This window comes from Juglans microcarpa x Juglans regia, chromosome 8S, assembly GCF_004785595.1.
Source record: "Juglans microcarpa x Juglans regia isolate MS1-56 chromosome 8S, Jm3101_v1.0, whole genome shotgun sequence".
In the NCBI taxonomy this organism is placed as follows: Eukaryota; Viridiplantae; Streptophyta; class Magnoliopsida; order Fagales; family Juglandaceae; genus Juglans; species Juglans microcarpa x Juglans regia.
Window position 1 is genome coordinate 5,907,403 of NC_054609.1, and position 14,173 is coordinate 5,921,575.

General features: G+C 34.3%; 2 protein-coding genes and 1 long non-coding RNA gene across 5 annotated transcripts; 2 read left to right on the forward strand and 1 right to left on the reverse strand.

The window, feature by feature from the left end:
• The first annotated feature begins 862 nt into the window (after positions 1-862).
• LOC121244930 lies at positions 863-7,138 on the forward strand. The gene is made up of 7 exons (XM_041143178.1): positions 863-1,353; positions 1,488-1,576; positions 1,688-1,826; positions 5,710-5,811; positions 5,962-6,084; positions 6,206-6,468; positions 6,629-7,138. Exons 1-7 carry the CDS (start codon positions 1,209-1,211, stop codon positions 6,737-6,739), a joined length of 972 nt encoding a protein of 323 aa, XP_040999112.1. The 5' UTR covers positions 863-1,208; the 3' UTR covers positions 6,740-7,138.
• Positions 5,445-5,729, reverse strand: LOC121244933. The gene is made up of 2 exons (XR_005936509.1): positions 5,591-5,729; positions 5,445-5,535 (listed from the first exon to the last, which is right to left on the reverse strand). It is a non-coding gene; the product is annotated as an uncharacterized LOC121244933 (long non-coding RNA).
• Positions 7,139-8,551: 1,413 nt separating the features above from the next.
• Positions 8,552-11,270, forward strand: LOC121244932 (diphthamide biosynthesis protein 4). Of its 3 annotated transcripts, none has more exons than XM_041143181.1 (3): positions 8,558-8,732; positions 9,357-9,607; positions 10,666-11,270. In XM_041143181.1, the coding sequence occupies exon 3, from the start codon at positions 10,699-10,701 to the stop codon at positions 11,248-11,250; it is 552 nt and encodes a 183-aa protein (XP_040999115.1). In that variant the 5' UTR covers positions 8,558-8,732; positions 9,357-9,607; positions 10,666-10,698; the 3' UTR covers positions 11,251-11,270. The 3 variants fall into 3 exon arrangements, with proteins under 3 accessions (XP_040999114.1, XP_040999115.1, XP_040999116.1); XM_041143182.1 differs by having other exon boundaries at positions 9,424-9,607; XM_041143180.1 differs by lacking the exon at positions 9,357-9,607 and having other exon boundaries at positions 8,552-8,732.
• The last annotated feature ends 2,903 nt before the right edge of the window (positions 11,271-14,173 follow it).

Sequence of the window (14,173 nt, forward strand, 5' to 3'; positions counted from 1 at the left end):
AAAAGGTAAGTTGTTATGAATAGCGTATTTTACAAGTATATATATATATATATATATATATATATATATATATATATATATATATAATGAATAGCTATTTTAGAAAAAGATTATAGTTTGAGGGTTTTTTAAACTACATTTTAAATAGATAATTAGGTAAGTTGGAATGGTTTCATTTATTTGGATCTCTTAAAGTTCACAAAATAAATTTTGATCATATTTGATTATTTTATTTTTTAGGTATTCTACTCAGAAGTCTTACATTACACAGCTGTTGTTATTTTTCATCTTCTTCTTTTTTTTTTTCTTTTTTTTCTCAATAGATGCGGGTGTAAGATTGTTGAGTAGAATTTTTTTTTCTTATTTTTATTTAGACACATAAATGCGAGTTAATTTTGTATTTTTATTTTTCAAAATTTAAGTTTGATTGGTTTATACATATATATTTATGGTATATATTTTTATTTGATTGTTTAGGAGTAAGTCTCGTATACATTTTTTTAAAGAATAATTTTTTTCATCAGTCATTATTAACTACCTCATAAATAATAGTTGATGTATAATAAATCATTTATTAAAATGTGGGATTCATGGTTAAAAAGTGAGTTTTTTTATATGAATTTTAGATTTATCTATCTTGAAAGAGTATCCAAGACTTACACGCCATATATAAATTATTTCCATTTCTATATTTCTAATTTATTTTTAAATTTAGGCTTAGTTTGGATATATAAAATTATCTTATCTTATCATTACAATTTTCTCAAGCTCTTATATAAAATATAATAAATAATTTAATTTAAAAGAAAAAAAGAAAAGGAGCTAAAATGCTCTCTGACATTCATAAATTATACCAAAGTGCACACCGTTGCAGCTAAAAGGTGTATGTCAATTATAAGGCTTAAAGCATAAGATTAGCAGACAACAACACATTTACAGCACTGCACGGCATAAAGAAGCAATCAAAATCACCGCCCTTTTCACTCGTATTTGCAGCGAGCAAAACGAGTTGGTGGGTTTATCATCAATAAAACAAAGTAAAGTTCTTCGATCGTTTGTTGCGATCCGGTTGATCTATCTATTATCTACCCTGTAGTGGATAGAAAAGGATCTCCTGTGCGAGGTAAATTGTTGTGAGAGACAGATACGGTGACAGAGAGATGGTGGAATGAGGGTGGGGAAGAAGAAGAAGGGAGGGAGAGAGGGACATGGCGCTGGGGAGAGTGAGGTGGGGTTGCTCGTACAGGAAAACCACACTGGTCGTTTGCTGCATCAACATTGTAATCGCTCTTTACGTTCTTCGCTCTCTTTATTCTTCTCTCTACATCTACTCCGGTAACGTCTCGAGAAACGGTAAGTCTCTCTTTTCGTTTCCATCCTCTTCAGCTTTAAATAATTCTTGCTATTTTTGGCTACGCCCACATTCTGTTTTGGGGATTTTATGAAAACCCGGTTCTAAAGTTTTATTTTTTAATTATTTTTTTCAGTTGTTAACTATACCCCGGATCAGATTAGGAAAATGGAAGAATCGATTCGGATTCGGAGAGCGTCCGAACCGTTGGAGCTTGTTAAATTGGTAAGATCTGTTTTAGGTATATGTATATATTTTGATCGGCATATTGAGCGTTAGTGTTGTTTGAGCTGTTTTGCCTTAGGGGTTCCTGAAATTCGTTGTTATGGCCTATAGGTGAAGGAACTTAAGGAGGGGCTTTCTAGAGGAGAGGTTGTGGTCGAATTGCCACGCCCTTTAAAACAGAAGATCTCCGACGAGATTTTGAAGAGTTTGAAAAACTTGAATGTCAGTGCCAACGTCACTGAGCAGCGAGGTGGGTGCAACTTAATTCCTTCTAATGTGGTTCGGCTGATGGTAGTGAAGGGATTGATTTCACTAATTGTGCTCTGCGGTTGATAAATTTTTTTAAGACTAATGCTAGAGACTACACTACTCTCCCATTGTTTAATAATAATTGGATATATATATATATATATATATATATATATATATATATATAAACTTCAACCTCTCACTCTTATTTGCCATGACTCTATTAAATATGCGGATTTCTTTGATTTGGCTGATACATTTTTTCCTGAATTTTGATCTTTATCTATAAAAATGAATATTTTCTTTTTAATAATGATTGATCTGAGCTTATTAAATATTGCCACGCCAATAAACTGGGATAGTGGTGGGATAGTTGTGCACTTTATAGCATTTTCCTTTTCCGAAACATTTAGTCAGTTATGTTTAAGATATGGCAGTTTGTTCTTTAAGATATGGCGGTTTGTTCTTTAAAGCATTAAGTTTCTTGAAGTCTCAGTAAAGCTTTTGTCCGATGTTATACTAGTTTTTTTTATTTTTTATTTTTATAAGTGTTATACTAGTTTTAGCTAAAATCTTAATCAACTAGGCCCTTTATATTTGCAATAAGTTACCTTTGTTCTGGACTTTTACGTTTGGCTTTTCTCTTCGATGTCTTGTTTTACTACCAACATATGATTATGCTTTCTGCTTCCAGTTCACGTTTGTTCCTTGTTCTGACTTTTTAAGCTGAATCATTCCATATGTACCAAACTAATAGTTTAAGTGGAAAACTCCTTGCCAAGGGCCTGTGCAGCCCCGGGATTTGGGACTTTGCGGAACCAGGTGCGAATCAAAAAAAGAAAGCAGGGTGGGGTTGGGGAGGAGACCATGAAAGGGCTTTTTCAGTTCCATTAGGAATTAGTATATAACTAATGGTCTTGCTCTTTCTGAGATAATAAATTCTTTGCTTCTACATCCTCTGATAGTTTACCCCAGTACTATCACACACATTTTACTAGCTATTGTGTAGTTCCATGATATGATTATGAGGTATTGTATGCTGCAGAAGTTTTAGAGTAATTTGCTTTTGGCTGGGGATCATATTCTACTTGTATTTCGTCTGAGCTATCTGTTTTACTCTTGAAGTCTAGTCATACCAAGTTCACTTTTATTCTTAAAATGTAAGCAAGATTGCATATGAATTATGCTAGATTCAGCTTTACCTCTGTGTTCTACTAAGTTCCTCTTTTGTTGTTACCATATTTATCTTGGCCACCATAATCACAACCATCATTGCTGCTGTGAGGCCATTATTGTTGGCACCATTGGTCTTGACACCATCAATGCCATGATCACCTCTGTCACGGCGATTGGCTGACATGTATCTTTGAAATATTATACCCACTATTATCATCTACCGATAAAAAAAATATGTATACCGCAAATTTACTAAGGTCTACCACAATTCACCTAGAATTCACTTGCGACTTACTGCCTCCTTGAGACTGCTGTTACTTTTACCAACAGTATATATAGATCTATTCAATACCATCATCACTAGAAACTACACTATCGCCAAATTAATAGTCATATTATTGCAACTGTTAGTATCACACCATTGCACCTCCTTGGAACTACTTATCTCATTGCCACTACATGACCTCCATTGCCAGCTCCATGGAGTTGGTTAGTAAACATATCCTTTGATAGGGAGTTTTAATAATTAGTTTCAGAACTTTTTTCTTCTTGATATAAGTAATAAAAGAAACTCAAATAAAAAATTATGAATTTTTATTAGGAAATGGCTGCCCTCTAAATTCTCATCTGGAAGTAGCTGGACGTGGTGATTAGGTTTTCTTCTCTATCGGTAATAAAGCGTAAAAGGCACAATTCAAAGAATGAAACCTCCTTGCCGAGGGAAATTGACTTCTGTAGTAGAGTCTGGTTAGTAGGAGTTATGCCCAAAAGGTAGGTAGACCTTTTTGCAAATTGGAGAAGTTTATATGGCAGTAGTGTGGAAGATGGCTCCCATATGTTTAAGGTGGTGTATTTGGAGGGAAGGGATGATAGAAGTTTTAAAGAATTTGAACAGACAATGGATGAACTGAAAAGCTTCTTCTTCAATACTTTGTTACATTGGGTAATTACTATAGATTTTTTTATTATAATTACTATAGATTTTAATGGACGAAGCTTCTGTAATTTCCTAGTGGAACTTGGGAAAAAAAAAAGAATGGAACCTTCTTACATTGTTTATACTGTTGTGCAAATGTTTTAAGCTGTGAGGTTAATAGATTGATTGTAAATGAAATAAGCAAGTTAGCTTTGCTGCTGAACTGCAATTTGGATTTTTCATTCAACGGAAATGTGATTAATTTTGATGCCTAAGGCTGCCCTACTTTGTCTCTTTGACCAAGATGCTCAATAAAATATGGCCAAAAGGCTCTTTTTGAATTATGTTTGATCTATGAAAGATCCTACTGTATATTGAACCTTAGAAAACTAAGAGGGAGGCCTCGTGGAAAGTTGTGGTGGATTCTAAATCGGGTATGCTTGGGGTGGATAATATTCTAATGAGGTACATGGGCTATACGGAGTGGGGTTATGGAAGAATATCTTAAGAGGATGGGGGTGTTTTCTACTTATACTAGACTTGAGGTGGGTGGGTGATGGCTTTGTGACTAGATTCTGACATGATTTATGCTGTGGTGACAAAGCCCTCAATTAAACTTTTCCAAAGATAAATAATATCGCACATGCATAAGAAGCTTCTGTGGCTGATCTATTGGAATTCTGCAGTCGCTCCACGCTGTGAAATGTTAATTTTTTCAGAGCGTCCTAAGACTAAGAAGTTGATGCCTTCACAGAGTTCCTTAACCTCTTATACTATACCAGATTACATCTTGGATGTATGGATAATATGCTTTGGACCCCTACCAAGAGAGCAAAATTGACTGTTTAGTCTTTCTATAAGGTCCTTAACAACTCAGGATAGGAATCCATTCCCTTGGAGGAATATTTGTCAGACAAAGGCGCCTATGAGAGCCATTTCTTTTTGCCTGGACAGCCTCCTTTGGGAAAATTCTCATCATGGACAACCTAAAGAAGCATCACATCATTGTGACTGATTTGTGCTCCATGTGCAGAAAGAGTGGGGAATCTGTTGAGCACCTTTTACTCCATTGTGAGATTGCCAGTACATTGTGGAATGACATTTTTTGTCAGAAAAAATCTATTTATCATCCGTTTTATCATCATCTTTTCAACATCCCTTGATGTGACATTAAATGATAGGCCCTCAAGTGAAACATAATAAATAGTCTCCAATCATTTAGTATCATATATGGGATGATGAGTAACATTACCCTTTCGGTCGAGTTGGGTTGGCTTGATTTATGCCCAAGAGGATAGTAGACCTCTTCGCCAATTGGAGACGATTATATGGTAGCTCACACGTTACAGCAGTATGAAAGATGATCCCAGTTTGTTCAGTGTGGTATTTGGAGAGAAATGAATGGACATTTTGAGGACTGCGAGTAAGATGAGGAGCTTAAAACCTTTTTTTAAAAATACTTTCTTCTTTTGGGTAGCTTCTATACATTGTATTGAGCTAATTCTCCGTTGTTTTTGTTTTTTTTTCTCTCTTTTCCTATTTCTAATTAGGAGTTCCTCCTGTATACTGTCCATGCACTTGGGCTGTCTTTTGCATTTCTAGTAAAATCTTTGATTACCTATAAGGAAAGGTCTTCGATTACCCATCTTTATCATTATGCAGTCAGCTATTACCCATCTTTATCATTTTGCAGTAAGCTAAAAAATATCGTCCTTTAAATTCTTGCATTGCTGTAGTTAGTAATTTGACTCCTTATTTGGCTTATTTTTGCATTGTTCTCTTGAACAAACAGAAGCAGTTGAAAGCTGGCGCAGAGAAAAACTAGATGAAGCTAAGCGACGGTTAACCAATACGGGAGGGACTTTGAATTCTACTATTCCACATGAGGAAGCTAGTATGGTCTTTGCTTTCATGGCTGTTTCTTTCGTGTTTGAGTCTGTTTGTATGCAGAAAACCTTTCAGATCACCATGCTCGAGTCTTTAAGGGATTCTAGTAAAATCATTGTTTTGACTGATGGCTAATTTCTGAAATGCATTTTTGTAGGGATGCTAGTCAGAGCCTTGGAGTCTGATTGGGCAGTGCTATCAGAAGAAATTGGCCTTTGGATACCTGTTGAAGTCATTAACAAAGAACATGATGATAAGCCCGAGGGTGACGAAGAGTTAGGTAATTGATTTTCTCCCCCTCTCAACCCTGTCTCTTCTCTCTCTTGAAAAGCACGTATATGATTCTGGTCTGCTGGAGATGTATAATAGCAATCGCCGTGGTATATTTTTATTTTCTCCAGAGGATCAAATTTTACCGGGCAGGCCTGTTCCACCTGAATGCCATGCTGAACTTCATACAGATTATGGTGGTGCAGCTGTTAGATGGGGCCTTACCCATCATAAAGAAAGTGCAGCTGACTGCTGTCAAGCTTGCCTGGATCAGGCTAAACGTGCCAACCCTGCTGAAAAGAAATGTAATATATGGGTTTATTGTCCGTCTGAGGCAGGGTGCCACTCTCCAGATATCTATAAACACAAACATCAGGAATGCTGGTTGAAATATGTAAGTTTGAGCCTTCCTCTTCATTATGTTGGCACTCATCTTCTTAAATACCCCCCCTTTTCTTATTAAAAAAAAAAAAAAAATCAAATTGTAGTATTTCCTCATTTACGTTAAGTTTTCATCCCCATTCACATTATTGGTTTTGACTATCAAAATGCAGGCAGAAAAACCCAAAATAAATTTCAAGGAAAAGTATTCTGATTCATATAGAAATTCACACCCTACTGCCCCCTTTGTTGTACCATGGGTTTCTGGTGTAGTCAGTGCGTGATTAGATTCGCCAACATTGTCCGGACGATCGGCACAGGATTGCGAGCTGCAGCTTGTATTATAACTTGAAAAGCACATGAAGCTAGCTCCTCCAAGTTCTTTGTGATCCGGTCCTTATTCTTTGTATTCTGAGAAAGAAAAAGGGATAAGAGATGAGGATAGGGATGGTGATGTAGTTGTACTACTTTTTTGTCAATCGATTTTTGTAACATTGGGTGTGGTTGTCTTGGTGCTGATGACTTTTTAAATCTGAGAAGTCTGTTGCCAAGGCAAGGTGACAAATAGGTAGATGGCAAAAATGCTTTCTTTGTGGATTCAATGATCTGCAAAAATGATTCATTGTAGTTGGGAATGTGAACTAATTCTATCGAAATTATTCATTATTATGGGGATGTGATTACTAAGGCACTTGTTAAAATGATTCCTTTTAACAGATGATTACTGATGTATTAACTGAAGGGCTGATCTGATAAAGTTAAAAGTACATAAGAGTAAAAAAAAGTTTACAACTAGAATATACGGATAAGAAGAATGCAATGCATCAGTTACTATTTACTTTTACACTTTACATATATAAGTTTATTTATTTATTTAATTTTTCATAGGGTGTGGGATTGTGAATAGTGACTGATGAGAATAATTTTTCTATAGAGAAATATATTCGAAAGGTAAATCACATGGATTATAATAATAATAAATCCTAAAAGAAATTATGCTTCTTACATGTAAATGGGATACATGGATTGATAGGGTTAATTTTATTAAAAAAAAAAAAAAATAGATTGTTTAGGAGGAACTTCCTTCAAACAAAAAACTTTCAATTGGAATTATTTTTTTCATGTTTTCCTAGATTGATTCAATTAGAGACATGCTAATTTCCTTTGAAAATCATGCAAACAATCAGCAATGGTTAATATACATGCTAGGAGATGATAAAAATATAAATTCCTTCTAATTGTCAGACAAAATTGGATGGTTCAATCCGTATAAAATATTAACATATTATGCGCAAAATAGCATAATATAAGAGTACTGCTATTCTAAGGTCTTTATACCATACTGCTTAGATGATATAATTTGAATTTAAAAATAAAGTATAAAATCTAAATTTTACAAATCAAATCTTCATATTTAAATGATATAGATGATGTGCCACTGACAATAACTCATATAAAACTATCTTAATTTTATTAATCTTGAAAAAAAAAGTACAGTTTCGTTTGTTTTCACAACTCATCTCATCTCATCATTATAATTTTTTTAAATTTACACACAAAATAAAATAAACAATTTAACTTTTTTAAATTTTAAAATAAAAATAATATTAAAAATATATATTTTAACAATATTTTATTTAACTTTTAATTTTAATCTCAATTTATTTTATCTTATTTCATCTGTAAAAACAAACGAGTTTAGTGGATTAGATTCAGAGATGAGTTGAGATGATTTGTGAATAGTAAAATAAAAGTTGAATTATTTATTATATTTTATGTGAGAATTTGAAAAAATTGTTTTAAAATTTAAAAATATTGAATTGTTTATTATATTTTATATAAAAATTTAAAAAAATTATAATAATAAGATAAGATTAGTGCATGTGAATTTTGAATTCAGACGGCATCAATTCCGTTTGAAAAAATTCAAAACCCTAAATCTACAGCGTGCGTACGCCATTTACATTTGAGAAACACTACTTTACCCACCTATTGTGACCGTTCCATTTAACCTATTGACAAATTTTTATTTTATTTTATTTTTTTAATTAGTAATTAAGAAAGTAATTTTAAGTGTATTGATATTTTTTTCTTTACATTTACATTTTACACCCACCCACAGACACGCCCGCGCTCCTTTTTCTCGTCGCGGCAGCAAGTCGCTCGTCCGCGTCCGCGACGACATCACTGTAAATCTGGTATCTTCCGCGTGCGGCATCGTCTAGGAATTCGAAAACTCCGACGCTCAGGGAACCTTCTTTCGCGTCGGTACCGCAGGTACGGCACCGGAAATTGCCCCATAGCCTCTGGATTTTGGTCTCTTAGGATTTTGTAACGGGGGCGGGAGTTCCAGTTTTTTAGCTAGAATTGTACTCGCTTGGGGTTTGGGTTATTGCGGAATTAGTACTTGGAATGCTGAGAGTTTGATTATTGGAGCGTTGTCTGTAAAATTTCTTATTGTTCGCTATTTGGGATTTTAACTCTTTCGGGCTATCTTGAATTCGATACCTGGAATGCTCTCTTTCTTATCGTTGGCTATATTAGTTCTGCTTTACTATCAGTAAATTTTTTTCTCATTCATGTTAATGATCAATGAAAAAAGGATCTTTGGAATATTATTATGGTGTTCTTCTTCTCTATGAAAGGCGTTTTTGATTGTTTCTGCTAATTTCATCTTCAATTTCTATCTTATTCCCTACTTCTAATTACTTCCTGTATTATAGTGAAGCGGGTTTCTAGGATTGGAAGGAAACTATGTTTTCGGCAGCTTTCTTCTGCTGCTTTGCTTGATGTCCTGTTTAACTGAGTTTCTGTCCTTGCATTAGATAATTCTAGGGATATATTATGTTAGACATTGAGATCCGTTGTGGATGCAACATTTAGAATCTCTCTTCTGCGCAGATTGGTGACTTTAAGGGCCGGGGTTTGCATCTGTGTAAACTAGCTTAAAGGACTTTGTATGTATCAGGATTAATTAAAGCTTTTATCTAGGCCCACTTTTTCCCCATAAGCAAGTCGTGCTTAAGCAATGAGAGCACTTATACATTGAAGGGCTAGGAAATGTGCAAATTGATAGCGAAGTCTCATGAGTAATCATCACACCAGCAGATGGCTGCAAACTACCTCACATGAGTTGTGCCTTCAATTCTTAGGTATCCACATCTTTCTTGTCTGTAGAATAATTCGCACAAAGCTATGTTAGGCATTTGGATTTCAAGCTTCAACTTGTGGTTAGGTTATTTTGGATATTGAGAGTCCAATTTTAAGAATGAGCACTTAAAGATCCACCCCCCCCCCCCCCCCCCCCCCCCCAATTTTTGAATTAAGTTCAAAAACTGTCTTTAAACTTAAAAAATATGAAAAAAAAAAAAAAAAACAAGTATTCCCTCAAATGAAAACGTAAGAAAAAAAGTGGCTGGAGAGCCACTGTTCATGGTGGGTGATGGGCAGAGTGGAATTTCTACTGTTCTGTTCACACCCCATGGGGGCGAGATGGGTGGTGATGGGGGATTCCCCCTTTGCCAGTTGCCCACCATGAACGGTGGCTCTCCAGCCCCCCTTTCCTTGTGTTTCTTTTTTTATTTGAGGTTATAAATTTCATTTAATATATTTACGTTTACTTTTTTTTCGTGGATGTTTAAAAACTTTTAGGATGCTTTTAAAATTAGAATTTAACCTCCCTGAGTACTTGTGTTGTGCCTTTGTGCTTATGAATAAAGATTTTTTACTTGTAAAAAAATTCAAGATTTGGAGTCTTGAAAACTTTTTAAAAATGGGGTCTTAAACCCAAAAAAAGGTAACACTACTGAGGGTGTATGGCACATGTCCTAAATACTATCACATGGTTGCCATTTTTTTGTGACAAATATTTGTTTTTTGGGGGAGGAGGGGGGTGAGGTTAATATGGTTCATAAAAAAATTTCCTTTTATGAATTCTTACTGTGAATCAAAACAAATTTTGTTAAACTGGTTGATGGCTAAAGCATGAGTAAATGGAAGTGGTTGGGGAGACTTTGGTGATTAGAATGGTTTTAGTAGATACCCATATCCCTTCTACAGAAATCCTTCTTTCACCAAGCAGTGCAGAAATTTGTAATTCAGCCACTCCTGTTAGTGCTTGATCCTGAAACCAGTTGCAATACTTTGGTTCTTAATATCAAGATTTATCATTTAAGTACCGTTGTGTAAAATATTTTCATTGATTTTGCAGTGGGAGATATCTGATAGCAAGCAACTTCCTATCATGCTTCTTGGCGTGAAAGCCATTGTAGAAACCCACTACAATATTTTATCTGTTAAGGAAGATGCAAGCTATGAAGAAATTCGTACAAGCTACCGTTCTGCCATCCTTAATTCCCATCCAGATAAGTTGCAGAAGACATCAGAGAAATCTGATCCTGACCAGGAGTCGAGGGAAAGATTTTTGAAGGTACAGAGAGCTTGGGAAGTCCTCAGCAATTTGAGATCACGGGCAGTTTATGATAGTGAGTTGCGAGATTTGAGACAGGATGCTGTAGCTGCAGATGATGTCAGCTTGGAGGATATGATGGTTGGAGATTCTGGAGATGCATTGGAGCTCTTTTATCAGTGTCGATGTGGTGATTACTTCTCTGTCGATTCTCTGGAGTTGGGAAAAATGGGATATGTATTGTTGAGGGAGGGGAATAAGATTTCTTTGCAGACCCCAGATGCTTCACCGGCATCGGTGGTTCTTCCATGCGGGTCTTGTTCATTGAAAGTTCGGCTATTGATTAACTCGGATATTTTCATTTCAATCGACGATAGTTTGGCTTGATTGTGCCATTGTCGTGAAAAGGCTTAGATTTGACCACAGCTCCCCATCCTAGTGCTTGAATTCCATGCCATAATATCTTTCTTGCCTAATGTCTTCCAGGCAATCAGTTGGAGCTGTGGAGGAAGACGCTATAAAGCTGCAGCTGTGAGCTGTGAAGAAACAATGAAAACAGAGATGAACAAAATATGCATCATGTGATACACAAAACATGCTGTTAATGAACAAAATAATTAGTTCAGGGTTGCCTTAGGAAAGTTAAATTTGTTTCATTTCCATTACTACTGATTAATGTCTCCGATTACATGCTGTTGATCCTTGAGAACTCAATTTAACTTTGAATTGGCTTAGACCTTTTTTAATTTGTATTTTTTTTCCTTCAAATGGCACAATTGTGATCAACTTGTCCAATGGCAATTAGTAATGAGATAAGAAAGTTTTTTTTTTTTCGTTTTTAAATTTTGTCATCCAAAGTCACAGTAATTGATGTTTATTTTTTAATTAGTTTTTCATTTAACTAGATTTATAAAATCATTTAAAATATATTACTAAACCTGCTTGTTTGGATAGTGAGATGAGATGAGTTGAGATTGTTTGTAAATAGTAGTGAGATTATTAATTAAAATTAGATGAAATTAAATGAGATGAGATGAAGCGAGATAGTTTGATCTCACTCGATAAGTCAACATAAATAGTATATAAATCTAATGACTCGATAGAAGCTTGGTAAAAAGCTAAATTTTAAAAGTCTTTTTGGCCAAAACACCAGCGACCAAGATGTAACAAGAGAATGTTGTAGAAGCCTCCCTCACGAATTTAAGGAACCTTGGAGTAAGGGTGGTAATATATGACACGACCCGAATACGACACGATAATAACGGTTTGTGTTTAGTCTTAACAGGTTCGGGTCAAAACGGGTTGACTCATTAAAACAAGATTGCTTAACGGGTTGATAACGGGTCAACCCGTTTTGACCCGTTATAACATGACCCGTTAAAAAAGTTAAAGTTACAATTATACCCTTATACCTAAAAGTAAAATTGTTGGGATTTTAATTTCGATATTTTTTATTATTTGGATTGTAATTCTAGACTTGTAGTTAGTTATATATATATTTTTATATAGATATTATGATTTTACCATTTATATAAAATTATGCTAAAATTAACAGGTCAAACGGATTAATTTCGGATTTGTTCAATCCATTTACATAAATGGGTCAAAATAGGTTGGCACGACACGACCTGTTATGTTAATGGGTTGTGTTAGGGTTTGAGATTTTGACATGATAAACTAAACGGGTCAGGTTAGGGTTGATCCATATAGTATAATATACATGCCTTGACACGATACAGATACGATCCGTTAACATGATTTGACACCCTTACCTTAGAGGACGCCTCGTCATCTACTGCTGTTTGCCAAGGTAATTGCTCTCTTTTTCTTCTTCTTCTATTTCGAACATACCTTGATTTTTATCTCATTTTTTTCTAATCAAACTTAGATTAAAATTAAATTAGACAATACAAAAGGTGATGGGGGAATTAGGAGTGTAAAAAAACTTTGAAAAATCGATTGAACCGAACCGGTTTCGGTCTGGTTTGTAATAGGTCCGATGCGGTACTGATTCTTAAGAATTGAAACCAGTCATAAACCGGTGCAGTATCGGTTTTCATATTTTGAAAATCAGTTTAAACCAAATTGGACCGATATATATATTTAGTTTTTTTTATATATTATATATAATTTTTTATATTATATGCTAAATTTTTAATTAATATAATATGAAATTCTAATCTTATTATTCAAGTCTATTAATCTTATAATATAAAATTAATATAACATTGATGTAAGTTAGACACTACTTATACTAGTATAATTGGACATTAATTATATTATTTTAATCTTATTATTCAAGTTTATTAATCTTACTAATAAGTTAGGCACTTCTTATATTATACTAGTATAATTGAACATTAATGAATTCGTAATTGTTAATAATAAGCACTAAATTCTAACAATTAAGTTTACTATTGAAAAAATTATAATATTAAACTTATATAGTTTAACACGTCTAAGCGGTAAACTGGAAAACCAGACCGAATTGAAATCGGAAAAATCAAAAGTTTCGATTTCGGTGATAAATCGGTCCATATTGATTCTTAAGTTTCCAAAACAGGTGTATACCAGTTTGGTTCTAAAATTTGTCCAAAACCAGACCAAACCGGACCGGTTACACCCATACCAACAACCCTTTATAGAAAGAAATATGCTTTAGCCATAAAGAGATCCCACAAAAATAAATTCATAAACTAATGTGATTTGATGTGATACAATCATGCATTATAGTGTAAAACTATTTTTATTATAAAGTAGATCTAAGCCACATCAATTTATAGACTTATTTTTATGGGATTATTTTTATAGAATCTCTTTGCGATTGTAGCACAATTAATTAGACCGAGATCCATGTTTCTATGCTTGAAGGGATTGCTGAAACAAGGGTTTTGTAATCCAACTGGTGGACTCGTAGAATGCAGTTGTGATCTACATCCTAAAAGCAAAAGGGACATTACAATAATCTATTGAGGAGTTGTCAAAGAATTTGAGCTCAGTCCTTGTATGTGTGTGTGTTCGTTCCATTTAGAGTTAAATGAGAAGGATCAATCTTTGGGTGATAGAGTGATAATATCAGAGTAAACTAGTGAGTGATTGGGACCATTTCCCTTTCCCGCTTCTGAAACGTTTTATCTATTTCTTAGCTGAAATTAGTTTATATGCAATAAAAAAACACATCAAATATCATTATTTGCAATAGAATGTGCCTCTGTATTCAGCATTTAAGGGCTTGTTTGTTTTCGGAGATAAGATGAGATGAATTGAGATTAAAGTTAAAAAGTTGAATAAAATATTGTTAGAATATATT

Excerpts from the sequence above, each read along its gene's own strand:
- LOC121244930 (XM_041143178.1), top strand. The coding sequence starts at position 1,209 with ATGGCGCTGGGGAGAGTGAGGTGGGGTTGCTCGTACAGGAAAACCACA. Across the intron at positions 1,354-1,487 it reads CGGTAACGTCTCGAGAAACG|TTGTTAACTATACCCCGGAT; the intron begins GTAAGTCTCTCT and ends TATTTTTTTCAG. Across the intron at positions 1,827-5,709 it reads CAACGTCACTGAGCAGCGAG|AAGCAGTTGAAAGCTGGCGC; the intron begins GTGGGTGCAACT and ends TTGAACAAACAG.
- LOC121244932 (XM_041143180.1), top strand. The coding sequence starts at position 10,699 with ATGCTTCTTGGCGTGAAAGCCATTGTAGAAACCCACTACAATATTTTA.